Source organism: Staurois parvus, unplaced genomic scaffold (genome assembly GCF_062004578.1).
Source record: "Staurois parvus isolate SC_StPar_1 unplaced genomic scaffold, SC_StPar_1.0 ptg000569l, whole genome shotgun sequence".
NCBI classification, from domain to species: Eukaryota; Metazoa; Chordata; class Amphibia; order Anura; family Ranidae; genus Staurois; species Staurois parvus.
This window is the reverse complement of record NW_028318365.1, coordinates 407,589-426,436: the sequence shown is the minus strand read 5'-3', so window position 1 is coordinate 426,436 and position 18,848 is coordinate 407,589. Positions and strand designations below refer to the sequence as shown.

Below are 18,848 nucleotides of genomic sequence, written 5' to 3'. Positions count from 1 at the left end.
CCGAGGCGGTGTAGTAGCGGCTGGGGGCCTTTCATTGAGTAATAGATACAGCCGAGTTGGTGATGGGAGTAATGGTGCCTTCAGAGACCTCGGACCCGGGTGGTAATGTAATAAAATATTATGTTGAGTTATGTTAAATAAATGGCTGCTATGGCCGGTTTTACACCAAAAGTGAGTTGCGTGTTTATTTGGGGAGAGGGAAGGTTTTTGAAGGGGTGGTGGTGTTTAAAGGGGGTAGGTAAGTATTAGCCTCGGGATTCTGCAAGTCCAACAGTCATGACAAAAAATCTTACCTACCGAAAAGGATGATTATCTCATCCCGGACACGAGCCCCCAATTGAAAGGAATTGGCTCCTCTCGTTCCTTCCTGTAGCTACCGACTCCCGTCAGTCCCCTGGCCCTGATCAATGTCTGTCTACAGGCCTGGAGTCCCCTTTGAGATACAGGAAATTGCACACAGACACAAGGTGGTATCTCAGAAGGAACTGAATTTATTCTTCCGTGTTCAAACTTATATATGAAACTTAAAACAATACATGGAAATATAAGAACCAATCAATTGACAGGTATGCATTGACCAATCAGAATATTATATACGTCAGTAATGCCCAATCATTTAGCATTTATGTTAATTATTATTATATGCGTCAAACATTAATATAGAAAGTAGACAACTTCCCTTTTAGCGCTGGCTATAGTTTATTAATACTCTTGCAACAGGAAAAAGCCCACCGCAGACTTTCAGTCTTGTGCTCGGTAGAGGAAAAAAGGAAGTTACATCTGAAGGGAAAAGAGGAACCTCAGACTCTTATCGAAAGTAAGAAACAGTCTTAAAACACAAATTCATCTTTAAGTACTGACATAAATCTCAAAATGGATTCTTATCTTAAAATGGCAGATCTCAGGTCAAGAGACAATATGGCGGTATGGTAATGCTGAAAGGCTAATTCCTTCAACAACTATATGAACTGCTACCTCACCGACAACAACCTTCTTGATCCTCGATAGTCTGGCTTCTGCCCACAATATTCCACAGAAACTGCCCGACTAAAACTCACTAATGACCTACTAACTGCTAAAACCAATGGCCATTACTCCGTACTTATCCTAACCAATGGCCACTACTCCATACTCATCCCAACCAATGGCCACTACTCCGTACTCATACTCCTTGACCTTTCCTCTGCCTTTGACACAGTTGACCACCCTCTGCTCCTTAGTAAACTCCACTCCATTGGCCTCCATGACTCTGCTCTCTCCTGGTTCTCCTCTTACCTTTCTCAGTGCACTTTCAGCGTCACATACAACTCCTTCTCCTCCACTCCGCTTCCTCTTTCTGTTGAGGTATCCCAAGGTTCTGTTCTTGGGCCCCTCCTTTTCTCTCTCTATACCTCCTCCCTGGGCCATCTGATAACCTCCCATGGCTTCCAATACCACCTCTATGCTGATGACACCCAGATCTATGTCTCCACTCCCCAGCTCACCCCCTCAATCACCTCATGTATCACAAATCTACTGAGCGACATATCAGCATGGATGTCACACCACTACCGTAAACTAAATCTTTCAAAAATTGAGCTGTAATATTTCCTCCCCCCCGATCCCCCACTCATGACTTTACCATTAAGATCAACAGCACAACCATTGGTCCTTCCCCTCATGACAGGGTGCTAGGTGTAATCCTAGACTCTGACCTCTCCTTTGGGCCCCACATCCACTCACTAGCAAAATCCTGCCACCTCAACCTCCGGAACATTTCCAAAATCCGCCCCTTCCTGACCTATGACACCACAAAACAACTTATCCATGCCTTGGTTATATCCCGCCTTGATTACTGCAACTCCCTCCTCACTGATCTACCGTTACACAGGCTATCCCGCTTCAGTCTATTATAAATGCTGCTGCTAGACTCATACACCTTTCCAACCGATCAACGACTGCCGCTAGACTCATACACCTTACTAACCGATCAGCGACTGCTGCTAGACTCATACACCTTACCAACCGATCAGCGACTGCTGCTAGACTCATACACCTTACCAACCGATCAGTGACTGCTGCTAGACTCATACACCTTACCAACCGATCAGCGACTGCTGCTAGACTCATACACCTTACCAACCGATCAGCGACTGCTGCTAGATTCATACACCTTACCAACCAATCAGCGACTGCCGCTAGACTCATACACCGTACCAACCGATCAGCAACTGCTGCTAGACTCATACACCTTACCAACCGATCAGAGACTGCCACTAGACTCATACACCTTACCGACCGATCAGCGACTGCTGCTAGACTCATACACCTTACTAACCGATCAACAACTGCTGCTAGACTCATACACCTTACCAACCGATCAGCGACTGCTGCTAGACTCATACACCTTACCAACCGATCAGTGACTGCTGCTAGACTCATACACCTTACCAACCGATCAGCGACTGCTGCTAGACTCATACACCTTACCAACCGATCAGCGACTGCTGCTAGATTCATACACCTTACCAACCAATCAGCGACTGCCGCTAGACTCATACACCGTACCAACCGATCAGCAACTGCTGCTAGACTCATACACCTTACCAACCGATCAGAGACTGCCACTAGACTCATACACCTTACCAACCGATCAGAGACTGCTGCTAGACTCATATACCTCACCAACCAATCAGCGACTGCTACTAGACTCATACACCTTAACGACCGATCAGAGACTGCTGCTAGACTCATACACCTTACCAACCGATCAAAGACTGCCACTAGACTCATACACCTTACCAACCGATCAGCGACTGTTGCTAGACTCATACACCTTACCGACCGATCAGCGACTGCCGCTACACTCATACACCTTACCGACCGATCAGCGACTGCTGCTAGACTCATACACCTTACCAACCAATCAGCGACTGCTGCTAGACTCATACACCTTACCAACCGATCAGTGACTGCCGCTAGACTCATACACCTTACCAACCGATCAGCGACTGCTGCCCCTCTCTGCCAATCCCTCCACTGGCTTTCACTAACCCAACATATAAAATTCAAAATACTAACAACAGCTTATAAAGCCATCCACAACACTGCCCCGGCTACATCACCAACCTCATCCACAGATATCGCCCAAATCGCCCACTCTGCTCCTCCCATGATATCCTCCTCTTTAGCTCCCTCATCACCTCCTCCCACGCTCGCCTCCAGGACTTCTCCAGAGCCTCTCCCATCCTCTGGAACTCCCTACCACAGCATGTCCGGTCAGCCCCCACCCTGTCTGCCTTTAGGTGATCTTTGAAAACTCACTTCTTCACGGAAGCCTACCCCACCTCCACCTAAGAACTGTACTTGAATCACCTCCACCAGATCATCCCCCGCAGCTATCACTTTTTGTATCCCCTCCCCCTTCCTTCAGATTGTAAGCTCCACGAGCCGGGCCCTCCTATTCCTTCTGTACTGAAATGTATTGTAATTGTACCGCCCCCCTTATATTGTAAAGCGCTGAGTAAACTGTTAGTGCCATAAATCCTGTATAATAATAATAATATTTTTGGATATACGAAATGCAGACGTTTTATCCATCAGGACATAATGTAGAATTTGCCTAAATAGTTTTATCAATAATTATTAATGTGGGTTTTATCTGTTTTTATCGGCCATATAATAATTATTTTAATATTTTTATTTTTCCTTTTTATTAATATGATTAGCGTTAAGTATGATTTATAATGAATTTTTACTTGGGTGATGTTATTCTTTTTGACCAGAAGATGGGGCTGTACAAAATCACAGGATTTTTTAAAACTTTTTTCCGATCTTTTTAAAGTTTTTATTTGAATAATATTGTTGTATAATAAATGTAGGTCGGATTATTGGTGTATCATGATAAAAGGTTTTGTTCCATGTGAAATGTGACATCCAGCGATGTTGCAGGCTCCACAGAACGGAGCAGGAACAGTAGTCATGGTTACCTAGATGGTTTCCCTGACGAAGCCACGTGGTTGGTGGCATAACGCGTGGGGGCGGATCCTAGTGACGTCATTGCGGGAGTTTTGAAATGCAAATCGCTATGTTACTGCTTCTATCATGTGAGAAGAATCCCGTTTTACCCTGTTATGGAAGGTGGTGCCTGTCATCTGCTGACATCTAGAGCACCGGAATTACCAGGTTTCGTTGACCTGTATTCATTCATAGGTCCATGGTAGGAGGAGAGCGGCCATCCATACATTTTTTAGGTGGAGGAACATTGAGTTAAGGTGGAGCACCGTGTTTTTCAAATAGACTTTATTTATTCGGAGCACATCGTAGTGATTCTTCACCATTCAAGCACCTTATTAGATTTTCACCATTCCAGCACTTTATATGTATATTTATATTTCATATTTTGATTGAACTATCACGTTTGAACCTGTTTATGGACTATTATATCTATATGAGTTAGCACAACACTATTTATGTATGTTTTATGTCCCTCAAGAGTGCAGTCAGCCACTCCTCAGATCCACCCACTGCCTCCAAGACCCTCTTCCTAAAGCCTTAGAGCAGGGGGAAATTCCAGAGGGGCTGACTTGCAGAGTCTCTCAGCCCTGACCACATTTTGACCCCTCTGGCTATCACACCTCAGCTGCTAATCAGCTTCTGACCAACCATTAGGGTGTAGATCCCCCTGGCTGAACTAGGAGGGCGATACAATGTATAATCTTCTACCTCAAAAGTCCAATTTTACTAGACATACAAAAAGTATATGTGAGCTAGAAGGAATCACTCTCCTGTGGGAACACTCCAAACATTAGAGCTCCCCCTAGCTGCAGCCTGGTAATGACATTACTAGGAGGTCTGTTCATTTATCTGCTCCATACTTCCTGTCTTTATATAATTTAACATAACATAACATAATACAATATAATAGAATATATTATATCAGCTGACATTTAGGGGCCTATTCATAAAAAACATTTGTCTAGCAGTGCGCTCAGTGACAAAACATGTACATTCCTTCTGTGTGAATGGGAAACTATTTAAAATGAATTTTGACTTAAAATGGAAAATGTTGCCTTTTGTTAGAATTTCTATGAGGAAGATCATATTTTCATTGTTTCCTCAGGTTGAACCATGGGAGTTATTATACCAAATAATACACAAGGGTCACTTTCAGGTCTCAAGTCCCACATGGGACACACTTTTCCCCAACTGAAGTATTTATTTCTGTGTATAGAGAAGGAATGGAAGCCGGGACCCCTTAGTGCAGGAACAAGGGGGGAGGTGATTACAAACACCAAATAATCCCGTGGTGGTCCCCACATCCTCCAGTCTAGCTGAGATGTCATTGTTCTGCCAACGAGAAGGATGAACAAGATGAAGAGACGCGGTATATGGAAGTATTCTCTACGTTTCTGCAGACACAGGGGCCATTATTCCAAGCTGAGGGATTCTGGGAGATCTCGGGAATAAATGTCACAATGGAAGAGTTTCTGTCCTCCAATGTAATGAGGACAAGAGAAGTCCCACATCATGGATTATACACTGTGTCACGGATAAAATTCACGCCCATGACGACTAGCTAACCAAGGCGTGGTAGCCCATGACTTGGGATAAAGAGGGAATGAGGGGGACTTTCAGCATATAAGACTGGTCAGGATACCCTTTCACAGCCCGCACTACCTCTGGCCACAATTAGAGGGAGACTCCACTCCAGCTGGCTGACCACACACAGGCAGATATGAATCTTATATATAATCTGGTGCACGCTAAGGATTGAGCAGTCTAGCAATTGGCACACCCTTCTAGGATTCCTCCAGCTATCCTACAAGCTAGAACCCCGGTGTTAATCACTCTTCAACTGTCCACAGACCCCCACATCAGACACACAACACACAGTAGCTTGCCACCACCCAACAGTTTGTCCACAGACTGGTCTACTGGGCCACCACACACACACAGATCTCTGTCTGGCAGATCTGCTATGTTACAATCTGCAGGCAATCTGCCAACACACAGTACAATTGCATACAGATTGGCGATGAACTTAGACCGAGCACATAGACACAACAATCTCTCCGGAGATATGAGCCCGAGCTTAGTACACAGAAGTCACTTATTCATTTTATGATTTAATATCCCAAAAGTGGGCAGTGCATTAAATATGTACAAAGAAAAAAAAGTTGCCGAAAATACAAAAAGACACACAATTGGCTATTCACAATAAAATAAAAGGGAATAAAAACAGAAATAAAACTTTTACCAAGATTTATCCTGAGACTGGAGCAAGTCAGAGAAAGTCCACGATTCACCAGTCACATGGAACCGACTCCGTACAAATCACCCCGTCCATATCTCAGGGTCCTCAATTTATTGAAATATGGATGTGGGCTGCACATTAGCCCTTGGCCAATCAACCCTGGGGGGTGTTCCTGTAGCAGCCCATAGGATGTTCTGGGTTCTGAAGTGCCCAGAGCTGAATGGGCCAGGAATGGTTTGGATCACTTGGTCAGGGATAGAATTTCCGACACCAGTGTGTTAGTCCGAACACAACAGTACCAATCGCTGTTCAGCTGTTGCAATCAGGCACCATATAACCATTTCCTGTGTTTCTCTGGGATTCCACAGGGGCTACAAATACAGTTTTACATGCAGATGTAGCCTACAGTGTGTCCAATCAGAAGGAAGTATTTTCATCTCTCTGCAACAAATATTTTAGCTTTTATGAGATGAAATACATTCCTTTGATTTGTGGATATAAATCAAAGCTGACAGACACTTCGGAGCCTTCTCACGGTCTCCTGCTGACTCTTGTAGCCGAAATGACTAGGATTCTTCTTCTAGGTTCAAGAAGGTGGCAAACTCTGGCTACATAGGTGACAACATTGTATTGGCATCCAGGTGACACCTCTACCCTAGAAGCTGCTCTGTCCTTTCAGATGCTACGTCCTTTCATGTCTGTCACATGTGCTCAGAGGGAACTTGCCCTCATCTGTGAAAAGCACAGGGCACCAGTGTTGGACCTGCCAATTCTGGTGTTCAATGGCAAATGCCAATCCAGCTCTATGGTGCCAGGTAGTGAGCACAGGGCCCACTAGAGGATGTTGGGCCCTCAGGCCACCCTCATGAAGTTCCTTGCACAAAGCAGCAGATACAGTTCTGCTGGTGGGTTAAGGGACTTCTACGACCCTTTCCAGCTGTCCTAGAGTAACTGCCTGTCTCCTGGAATCACCTCCATGCTCTTGTCTCCTGGAATCTCCTCCATGCTCTTGTCTCCTGGAATCTCCTCCATGCTCTTGAGACTGTGCTGGGAGACACAGCAAACCTTCTGGCAATGGCAAGTATTGATGTGCCATCCTGGAGGAGTTGGACTACCTGTGCAACCTCTGTAGGGTCCAGGTATGACCTCATGCTACCAGTAGTGACACTGACCCTAGCCAAAAGAAAAACTAGTGAAGAACAGTCAGAAAAGATGAGTAGGGAAAAAAATGTCAGTGGCCTCCACCTGTAAATTCCTGTTTTGAGGGTTGTCTAACTGTTGCCCATCTAGTGCACCTGTTGATAATTTCATTAACACCAAAGCAGCTGAAACTGATTAACAGCCCCCTCTGCGACTTCACTGACCAGATCAATATCTCAGGAGTCTCATTGACTTGATGCTAGACTTTGATTAATAAGTCTTTCTTTCATTTTTTGAGCCGTGTATTATGAATGCTAACTCTACAAAGCTGCAGATCTGTGAGAGTTCTTTTCTGGATTCTTCTGTTTATAGATTACTGAGACCTTTACAGTAAGATGTGCATTTCCTCATGTATTGTTCTATTTGTGTGTTTTGTTTTTTCTGTTGGTTGGACTGGATGGATTGGTGTCTTTTTTCCATCCAGATGAACTCTGTAACTATGTAACAAGGTGACTCCAGTAACACTGCTGAGACTCATTTCGTTTTAGTGAAAAGGTACAAAAAGAAACCTCCATTTCCATATATTTCAGATTATACAAAAAGACCGAATCGGGATAAAATACCAGATTGTCTCCTAAGAATGTAGGACGTATATTATGGTATGTTTGCTGATTTGTAATCCCATGATATATATTTAGTGTGTTGGAGTTTATCGGTATTGTTAGGAATATTGTATGCATGCTACCAAAGCCGTAATCAATCAGTAGATCAGTATACAAATTATTCTTTTTATTATCTCTCCTCTGTGTGTACAACTATTATTCTAATTGCTTTATGTAATCCAACCTCCTGATAGTTACAATTCTCCATTTAATCACTGTTACACCAAAACGTAATGATTGTAAATGAGGAATAATATCTACTCTCCAAGGCATTCTATAGATTTCACAAGGGACAATTTGTTATAGTGAAATATTCATTTTTCCTGATCACAGATTAGTTACTTCCATCCCCAAATAAACTCAGACCAGACAATTCTTATCCAAGGATGACACCCAGTGGCCATGGGAGGTAATGCTTGAGTAAACATGGGTTAGAGAATCAGATTCCCCAATCACAGAGAAGGTTCCTCCTTCTGGGCCAGGTTTATTCACATTTGATGAGTGTATAAGTCATAACTAGATAAAACCGGCAGGAACACTCACAGAGGGAGGACCATCTACACAGCCATCTGGAAGGTAGACATCATCTCAGACTCAGATCATCTAAAGACACTCATCAACTGAAGAAGAGACGCCATTTTGTGGAAGCTCAACCCCAACCATTAATCAGCAGCTATCTTTGAGTCTGATCATCAGTTCTGTAAAAGATTACCTGATACTTGGAGGGTAATTACATATTTTCTGTTGATTTTGCTTGCTTAGACTAGTAAGTTAATTGCCACATTCCTTTGTGTAACCTAATAACTCTCCCCATGATAACATCACTTCAAGTTAAGTCATTTATAAAAATGTTCCTGTTCTTAGGCCATACTGGTGGACAATTCTGCATAGTTTATTCCTTCTGCAGGAGACAGATTATTGTCCATTTTTATTGGTTATGTGGTTTACAGGGAGACTGATTATTGAATTTAATTCATTCTATTTTAGAGCTTTTACAGAAACATCTTAGTGTCAGTGTAAATCACAATCTGACTATTGTTTATGGTGTTTGTAAGTGACGTATGTAAATAAATATTGATTTTCATACTCTGCAGTCTATACCTACACAGATCTTTGAGTTCTTAAAGAATTTTTCAGAATAATTAAGTCAGTTAAATTATTTTTATAAATAATTTTTTTGTATTGGAGATACTGTGATTTGATTGATTTGGCTGACTAAATCAATTGTTCGGGTGTTCCCTGACAATTTGGACACTAGATGGTGCTAATTGCTAGGATACTAGCGTCATCTAAAGGCCAATTGAGGTATTTTTGGTTTAAAATCAATGGATAGTTTAATTCTGTGGTTTTATGTAATTTATGTCTTCAATGTCTACTGTACTGAAACCACCCCTGACACAGTAAACTAAGGGGTCTATGCAAAAAATATGTTGGGGAGTGTGACAAGCATGTGTCCAGCCTTGACAAATTCTGGCCATATTTTAATAAACTCAGCTATTTCCTATAATCGTCAGCTCCCTCTAGTGGCCATAATGATGTATTACTTCCAAAATACCTCAGTCAGGAAAAACAGTTCAATACCGCATTATGGCCACTAGATGGAGCCAATGATCATAGGAAATCACTGTATGAAAAGACCAACATGTGACATGGCTGAATGAATGCTGGTCATATTACTTCATCTATTCTCTAAGTGGGGTGGTATCTATTGGGCCAATCCCTTTTACAAACCACACATAATATCCCCCTTCAAAGTGAAAACAGAAACGATTTGCACAAAATCAAAGAGTAGAAATATTTTCCGGTGGATCCCCTCTACCCAGACCCCATATGTAGACATAGAACAACAAGCTGTGTTCCCTCTCGTGCCGCACTCCTCCAACCACCCAAACCCACACAGAAGCCAAGGGAAATAATGAGAGGAAAGTTCCCCCCTAGTTTGGGGCGGAGTTCTCCTTCCCTCCTGTTGGGGGATGGGAGAAGGATGGACTGAAGACAGAGAGACACTTCGGGGTCAACACTGTTCTGTAGAGCCTTGAAATGAAGGACATCAACTTCAGAAGTTCTTGTTGTCTGTGTAAAGTTCCCCGATAACGAGATCTGGGCTCTCCCGGCTTCTAGCTCTGTAACCCGCTATATCATTATCAGGAAACGCAACTCCGACACCCAAGAAGGGCTGAAGTTGTGTCCTTCATTTCCAGGATCTACTGACCACTCTGCACCCCGACATTTACTGCACTTCATCCATGTCTTTGGGGGCCTCTCATCTCCTTATCAACTGTTTCTTCCATGATGAAGATCAGCCATGGAGTATATCTGAGGTGTATATCAGGGGGTGCTTCTTCCCCACATGAGACCTGGGATGTCCAGCAACATTCATCTAGAAGACATTTCCCGCACTCAAGGCACTAATACACCTCCAGGGTTGTGTGGGACCCCTAGTGTATGGGAAGACAGGACTTCAGTGAGGAACACTTCCCTCACTCAGGACAGGAAAGTGGCTTCTTCCCTGTGTGAGATCGCTGATGTCTGTAAAGATTGGACTTCATTGAAAAACATTTCCCGCACTCAGGACAGGAATGCGGCTTCTCCCCCGTGTGGCATCTCTGATGTGCAATAAGATGGGATTTCTGTGAAAAACATTTCCCGCACTCAGGACAGGAATATGGCTTCTCCCGTGTGTGAGATCTCTGGTGTGTGTAAAGATTGGACTTCCGTGAAAAACATTTCCGGCACTCGGGACAGGAATACGGCTTCTCCCCTGTGTGAGATCTCTGATGTGTGTAAAGAACGGACTTCTGTGAAAAACATTTCCCGCACTCAGGACAGGAATACGGCTTCTCCCCCGTGTGAGATCTCTGATGTGTGTAAAGATTGCACTTCCGTGAAAAACATTTCCCGCACTCAGGACAGGAATACGGCTTTTCCCCCGTGTGAGATGTCTGATGTATGTAAAGATCGGACTTCCGTGAAAAACATTTCCCACACTCAGGACAAGAATAGAGCTTCTCCCCCGTGTGAGATGTCTGATGTGTGTAAAGATTAGACTTCTGTGAAAAATATTTCCCGCACTCAGGACAGGAATACGGCTTCTCCCCTGTGTGACATCTCTGATGTCTGTAAAGATTGGACTTTTGAGGAAAACATTTCCCACAGTCAGGACAGGAAAACAGCTTCTCCCCCGTGTGAGATCTTTTATGCACATTAAGATGATATTTATAATGGAAACCTTTCCCGCACTCATTACAGGAGAAGCTCTTCCCTGTTGGAAGGCCGGCCCGGTCCCGCACAGTCTGAGGTTCCTCAGGATACGAGGAATCTGATGGTCCATCTACACTGGGTGGTGCCGGATGGAGATTGGAGGGAGCTGGGTTTTCTCCTGGACTATACTGTGTGATGTCCTCATCCTCTACTTTCCAGTCTGGAGACAAAGTGAGACAATCCTCGGAGGTTTTCCTCATCTCCCGGCCATGGACTAAAATACAAAGACAAAGAGGATTACTAGACAGGAGCTGATTGGTTCCCCCAAACCAGGACTCCGCCCACAACAGGCAGGATGGGAAACACAGCTCAGGAAAGTGACCAGGGGATTACAGGCTGATATCACCCAGTCCCCGCCCTACTCTGGACCAATCAGTGAGCAGTATGGGTGGAGGAATGGATTTAGTGTTCATGACCCACCTGTGCTGATCTCTGTAGGAGTGTCCTCCTCTATAAATGTCCCCGTTATTCCATCCTCCTCCATAGACTGCTGATCATCCCTCACATACGCCTCTTCTTCTTCTGCTTTCACCTCAAATTCTATATCGATTGGATCTCCACTCTAAATCAAGGAAATGAGAGAAAATATCATCTGTAAAATATAAGGTCACATAAAAAAACTCCACACATTGTCTCCACAAGTCCATGTTCTAGATGCTCCATCCCACCCACCTTGTAATAGTGAGGGATGGTGTGACCTTCCTGTGTGGAATCCCGGGAATACAGAGGACGGGGACATCTCTCTGGTGGGTTCCCATGACTGGATCCATCTGTAGGAAACACACACACTGACTGAATCCATTGTTTCTATGTGTTTATCAGATGATGGGGGATCTAGGTGGATCGTCTGTACTGCTCTCTCCTTTACAATAAAGTCTCCTCTTACCCGGTGATGTGAGGGGCGGCTGATTGTCCATCATGACGTCCTTGTAGAGATCCTTGTGTCCTTCTAAATACTCCCACTCCTCCATGGAGAAATAGACAGTGACACCCTGACACCTTATAGGAACCTGACACACACAATGATACAGTCACCATCCAGACACATCCCTTGTCTGTTACTGGAGAATGTCCCAGAATTCCCGGCACCGCTCACCTCTCCTGTCAGCAGCTCCATCATCTTCTTGGTGACTTCTAGAATCTTCTGCATGTTGTGTCTCTCAGGGTTTAGGGAGTCACATGGAGGCTCTGTGATGGTCATATGATCACCTGACTTCAGAAGAGGAACTCTCTATATTGTGGAACCAATAGGAATTTCATGTTAGACTCCCAGAATCCTCCTCACCTCTCCGGTCAGGTCTGTGTTTTATTTATAGAGATAAGAGTGATGTCATGTGACCTCCCAGAATCCTCCTCACCTCTCCGGTCAGCAGGTAGATGATCTCCAGGGTGAGGTTTAGTATCTTCTCAGTCATGTGACTCCGGTCCTCCTCCATCCTCATTGGTGCCATCATGTGATCTATACAGGTCTCCTTGTAGACGGATAACTTTGGGAAATGAAAGTAAGAATGATTTGGATGGTATTGGTCACACAATAATAGGATGTGGATGTGAGGGGGGAATAGGAGGGTTGCTGGACAGTGAAGAACTACTCCCCCCATGGGAAGATATTTAGTTTGGACTGTTTAGTGTTTGATGCATATTTGAGGTCCCGGGACCCTCTTGACCTGCTGGATTAGAAATCCCCTTTTCTCTGTTGGGTTTGTTTGGTCTCTGAACTGGTTTTGATGAGTATTAGATCTGCAGACAAGGAATGATAAATACGATCCTTCCTATGACTTGTTTGCTCTGAGGCAGTGCTGTGAGGTCAATGTCGGCTCATCATGAGGTCCAGGAAGGGGAACTTACTGACTTTTGGCCTAAGTTTCTGGAAAATCAGGATAATTGGCAGAACTCCGGCTGCAAGGCTCCAATCTGTGGCAGCCTGCTGACTGACAGGAGTGATGTCACTGTCACTCTCTGCAGTAAAAGAAGAGCTTGGATGGGATAGCAGGAGGATGGTGCTGGTGGAGTAGAGAGCTGTGGGGGAGGAGCCTGTTCTCTTCCCTCCAATGACAGCCTAGTATGGGTAGAAGGAGGACAGGAGGGGGACAGGTTTGGTTACCAAGTATACTGTAATATCCAGGACATTGTACAGAGTGGTGGTGGGTTCCTGAGGCTCTGAATTCCAGCACCGGGCACTGCCAGAGCCTGTGTCATGGGAAGGAATTGGAGTGTCTCCAGAAGATGTTCAGCACTGACCCCTGACTACCTTTTAGTCAATAATGCACCAACAATCCTCCTCTATGAATAAGTTCCCACCAAGGGGTGAAGGACTGTCCTTCATTCCACTTGGTATCGTGGAATATATTATTTGACCAGTGAGATGGTAAGAAGGTGAAGGTTGCCTTCCTTTCCTGGTAGGAGTTCTGTAAGAAGGTCTGGAAAGTAAGTGCAGGTAAGAGGACAATCAGAGACCAAGAGCCCCCCTCCCTACCTCAGTGTCCCCCTGAGCTCTACAACCTTCTCTTTCCTCAGAGCCCTGCTCCCTGCCAACCCTATCCTACCAGATTCCTTCAGCTACTCTACCCCCTCAAAGCCCTTGAGCTCCACTACCCCTTAGGGGACCTAAAGTCCCTCATCCTCAGTAACCCCTGAGAGACCCCTCAGCTCCTCTATTTCCCTCAGAATTTCCCTCCCTCTGACACCAATGATGGAACATATTCTTCATGGCCGGCTGGGGAATGTTTCCTTCCTCCTGAGCAGCAATGTAAGGGGCTCTATGCTCCATACTCCTGACCCCGGCACTCCATCATTGTGTTGGCTGCATAGTGTAATGATTGCCCATTGGCTGCCTGTGTAGTGTCATCATTGCCCTTTGTAGGCCATGTATGGTCAGGATGGTCCTTGTCTTGTCTATTTATTGTCAGTGCTGTTTGTTTAGAGGACCATATTACTAGAATTTATCTCCACAATGAGGAGAATGTTCCGGCCCCGGAAGTGGGGGAATGTTCTGCCCCTGAAGGGGTTCATCTGGGTTCCCACACTATATATGTGTGTATCATCATCTGCTGGAGATAAAAGACATCACAGTGACTATGGAGGAAGAGGACAGACATGACTATGGAGGAAGAGGACGGACATGACTATGGAGAAAGAGGACAGACAGGACTATGGAGGAAGAGGACGGACATGACTATGGAGGAAGAGGACGGACATGACTATGGAGGAAGAGGACAGACATGACTATGGAGGAAGAGGACGAACATGACTATGGAGGAAGAGGACGGATGTGACTATGGAGGAAGAGGACGGACATGACTATGGAGGAAGAGGACAGACATGATGGGGAGTTACTGGGTGTAAATATAAAATAACATCTTATTACCTCCTCTGCTGCTACTTCAACCACTGTCTCCGCGCTGCTTCCTATGGTATGGAAATTCCTGTCTTTATTGCAGATGACTTCCTGTCTGTACCTGACATCACTTCCTGTCTGTACCTGACATCACTTCCTGTCTGTGTTCTATAATAACTTCCTTTCTGGATAGAAGTGAGATCACCACCTTGTGGAGTTCAGAGGAACTGCAGCCCCGAGAAACATTAAAATAACCGTTCCTGTGGTTTCCATGAAAGATCAAAAATAACTAAACAAAACTGAGAAAAAATAAATCTATCTCTTATGCAACCAACTATTTATTTTCCAATATTTTTATTGAAATGTTTGAAGTTACAGAAAATGTAACAGACAAGTGTCATGTTATGAAATAAGGTATGAAATATCCCCAACAAACAGGCGGATGAATAAACAACAGACATCCCGCAGGGAAGCAGGAAATGTGTGCAATAATGACTGGAGACGTCACATAGAACATTCCCAGCATTAAGTCCACCTTGTACAGGGGAAGCAATAATAGGAGACATATGGATCACACAGAGCATTCATCATACACACCACACATAGTGCACAACACATACAACATGGAACTACACTAGCACCAGAACATGGGAAAATAAAAGAGACAGCAGAAAGGAAGAAAAGAGGGTAACAGTAATGAGAGGAGAGGAGGAGGAGAAGAGAGGGGAGGGGAGAGGAGGATAGAAGAGGAGAGGAGGAGGAGAGGAGGAGGAGGAGGAGAGGAGGAGGAGAAAGGGAAGTGAGGAGGAGGAGAGGGGAGGAGGAGGAGAGGAGAGGAGGAGGAGAAAGGGAAGGGAGGAGAAGGAGAGGAGGAGAGGGGAGGAGGAGGAGAGGAGAGGAGGAGGAGAAAGGGAAGGGAGGAGGAGGAGAGGAGGAGAGGGGAGGAGAGGAGAGGGGAGGGGAGAAGAGAAAAGAGTAGAAGGGAGAGGAGAAGGGAGAGGGGAGGGGAGAGGGAAGGGCAGGGCAGGTGAGAGGAGAGAGAGAGGGAGAGGAGAAGAGAGGAGGAGGAGAAGGGAGAGAAGAGAAGGGGGAGGGGAGGGGAAAGGGGAGGAGAGTAGAGGGGAGGAGGAGGAGAGGAGAAGAAAGGAGAGGGGAGTAGAGGGGAGGGGAGAGGAGGGGAGGGGAGAAGAGAGGAGAGGGGAGGGCAGGGGAGAGGGTAGAGGAGGAGAGAGGAGAGCGCAGGGGAGTGGAGAGGGTAGAGGAGAGGGGAGGGAAGAGGAAAGGAGAGGGGAGTGCAGAGGAGAGGAGAGGGGAGGGGAGGGCAGGGGAGAGGGTAGAGGAGGAGAGAGGAGAGTGCAGGGGAGTGGAGAGGGTAGAGGAGAGGGGAGGGGAGAGGGGAGGGAAGAGGAGATGTCAGAGGAAAGGAGAGGAGAGGGGAGTGCAGGGGAGGGAAGAGGAGAGAAGAGGGAAGGAGAGAAGAGGAGGGAAGGAGAAGAGAGCCAAATCAGTACGTACTAGGGCACGGAGATGTATGGACTCCACGGATCCCACGTTATATCACACATGTTGGTATTATGATGTAAAACACAGGTGAGTCTGTCGTTAATCAGGATCCAATCTCATTTGTTGTGAACATATTGAAGCGGAATAATTGATCTCTTTTAATATTCAGCAATAGTGATTCTCGCTGCTAACAGCATAGAAGTAAGACACTTAACCCCTCGCCTACCGGGCAGTTCTATCCCCTTCCTGACCAGGCCAATTTTCAGCTTTCAGCGTTGTCGCACTTTGAATGACAATTGCGCGGTCATGCAACACTGTACCCATGTGAAACTTATACCATTTGTTTTTCACACAAATAGAGTTTTCTTTTGATGGTATTTACTCACCGCTGGGTGTTTTATTTTTTGAGCTATAAACAAAAAAAAGCAAAAATTTTGAAAAAAAAGGGTTTTTTTTGTTTCTATTATAAAATTTTGCAAACAGTTAATTTTTCTCCTTCACTGATGTGCGCTGATGAGACTGCACTGATAGGCAGCACTGATGTGCAGCAATGATAGGCAGCACTGATGGACAGCACTGATGAGGTGGCACAGATAGGCAGAACTTATAGGCGGCACTGATGATGATGCACTGATATGCAACAATGTTGGGCACTGATAGGCAGCACTCATAGGCACTGAGAGGTGGCACTGATGGATGGCACTGACTGACGGCACTGCTGAGCACTGCTGGGTGGCACTGCTGGGCGGCAATGGTGGGCACCTCTGGGCACTTGTGGGCGGAACTGCAGGGCACAGGTGACTGGCACTGCTTGGCACTGATCATCAGTGCCCTGATGATCGGTGCTGATCCCTCCTCTGACAATTGCTGGTTATCAGCAGTACTCTCCTCATGCTGGCACAGTGTGAGGAAAGTGCAGCCGATAACTGGCAACTACATTTCCTGGTGATCTGCTGTGTCATTGGACACAGCTGATCATGTGGTAATAGGCCGCTGTGATTGGCCTTTTACCACATCACATGATCAGCTGTGTCCGTAGGACACAGCGATCATGGAGATCACCGAGTGCGTGCCTCCAAGGGCATGCGGGAGGGCGTGTTCTGGGAGGACGTCATATGACACTCCCAGAACTAGCCGGCCACAATGAAGCCATCATTTGGCTATATGCAGTTGGCAAGTGGTTAAGGGTCTTCTTTTGGTACTGTAAGTGGAAATTTATGGAAGAGGGCCGTTTCCGGGGCCCTACCAACATTAACCCCCATCACCCTGTACATAAGGTTAAACATGTGGGTCCAAAATCTAGTAACTATCAGACATTATACAAAAATCTTATTTGTGCCAGTCAATGTTTAAAATCCAAAATTATAGTCCAAATAAATGAATCCTCCGTGTCCAACTTCAACCTCCCCATAAATCCAGATAAGATGTGTACCTCAAAAAAAATGGAAAAACTTACTAGTGTATTACCTTCAATATCATCTGGTATAACTTTACCAACAATAATATATACTTAACGAAATATGCACAAAATAAAACAAAAACAAGATTCAAATCGTAAGCAACACGTGAATCGTGAAATCACTCCGTGTACACTATAAATATATAAATGTGAACAATCAGTGTACACTCATAAAACAAAAAAATAAATAAAATTAAAATAAATAAATAAAATAAAGGAAATAAATAAATAAAATGATATAAATTGTGAACACTTCTAAATAGCTGAAATGCATACAATTACCCTCATTAGAGTAATAGCAAGCCTTTAAAGAGTACACCCTGGACTGTCACTCCAGTGTTGTAGTCGCTCCCCGGACTGTCACTCCAGTGTTGTAGTCGCTCCCTGGACTGTCGCTCCAGTGTTGTAGTCGCTCCCTGGACTGTCGCTCCAGTGTTGTAGTCGCTCCCCGGACTGTCACTCCAGTGTTGTAGTCGCTCCCCGGACTGTCACTCCAGTGTTGTAGTCGCTCCCTGGACTGTCGCTCCAGTGTTGTAGTCGCTCCCCGGACTGTCGCTCCAGTGTTGTAGTCGCTCCCCGGACTGTCGCTCCAGTGTTGTAGTCGCTCCCCGGACTGTCGCTCCAGTGTTGTAGTCGCTCCCCGGACTGTCGCTCCAGTGTTGTAGTCGCTCCCCGGACTGTCGCTCCAGTGTTGTAGTCGCTCCCCGGACTGTCGCTCCAGTGTTGTAGTCGCTCCCCGGACTGTCGCTCCAGTGTTGTAGTCGCTCCCCGGACTGTCGCTCCAGTGTTGTAGTCGCTCCCCGGACTGTCGCTCCAGTGTTGTAGTCGCTCCCCGGACTGTCGCTCCAGTGTTGTAGTCGCTCCCCGGACTGTCACTCCAGTGTTGTAGTCGCTCCCTGGACTGTCACTCCAGTGTTGTAGTCGCTCCCCAGACTGTCACTCCAGTGTTGTAGTCGCTCCCCGGACTGTCACTCCAGTGTTGTAGTCGCTCCCCGGACTGTCACTCCAGTGTTGTAGTCGCTCCCCGGACTGTCACTCCAGTGTTGTAGTCGCTCCCCGGACTGTCACTCCAGTGTTGTAGTCGCTCCCCGGACTGTCACTCCAGTGTTGTAGTCGCTCCCTGGACTGTCACTCCAGTGTTGTAGTCGCTCCCCGGACTGTCACTCCAGTGTTGTAGTCGCTCCCCGGACTGTCACTCCAGTGTTGTAGTCGCTCCCCGGACTGTCACTCCAGTGTTGTAGTCGCTCCCCG

The 18,848-nt window shown here is 45.7% G+C and overlaps 2 protein-coding genes across 2 annotated transcripts in view; both read right to left on the bottom strand.

The window, feature by feature from the left end:
• Positions 1–8,149: 8,149 nt before the first annotated feature.
• LOC149450619 (uncharacterized) overlaps positions 8,150–18,848 on the bottom strand; it is a 225,844-nt gene continuing 215,145 nt past the window's right edge. Inside the window, exon 4 of the mRNA XM_089691690.1 lies at positions 8,150–10,900. Within this exon, the coding sequence (XP_089547816.1) occupies positions 10,518–10,900 (383 nt within the window). The 3' untranslated portion in view covers positions 8,150–10,517. The remainder of the gene's footprint in view (positions 10,901–18,848) is intronic.
• Positions 12,117–12,516, bottom strand: LOC149450626 (oocyte zinc finger protein XlCOF7.2-like). Its single transcript, XM_089691670.1, has 2 exons — positions 12,395–12,516; positions 12,117–12,308 (listed from the first exon to the last, which is right to left on the bottom strand). Exons 1-2 carry the CDS (start codon positions 12,497–12,499, stop codon positions 12,117–12,119), a joined length of 297 nt encoding a protein of 98 aa, XP_089547796.1. The 5' UTR covers positions 12,500–12,516.

Coding starts and splice junctions, on each gene's coding strand:
- LOC149450626 (XM_089691670.1), bottom strand. CDS start 12,499: ATGACCATCACAGAGCCTCCATGTGACTCCCTAAACCCTGAGAGACAC. Junction 12,309..12,394: donor TGGAGCTGCTGACAGGAGAG/GTGAGCGGTGCC, acceptor TGTGTGTGTCAG/GTTCCTATAAGGTGTCAGGG.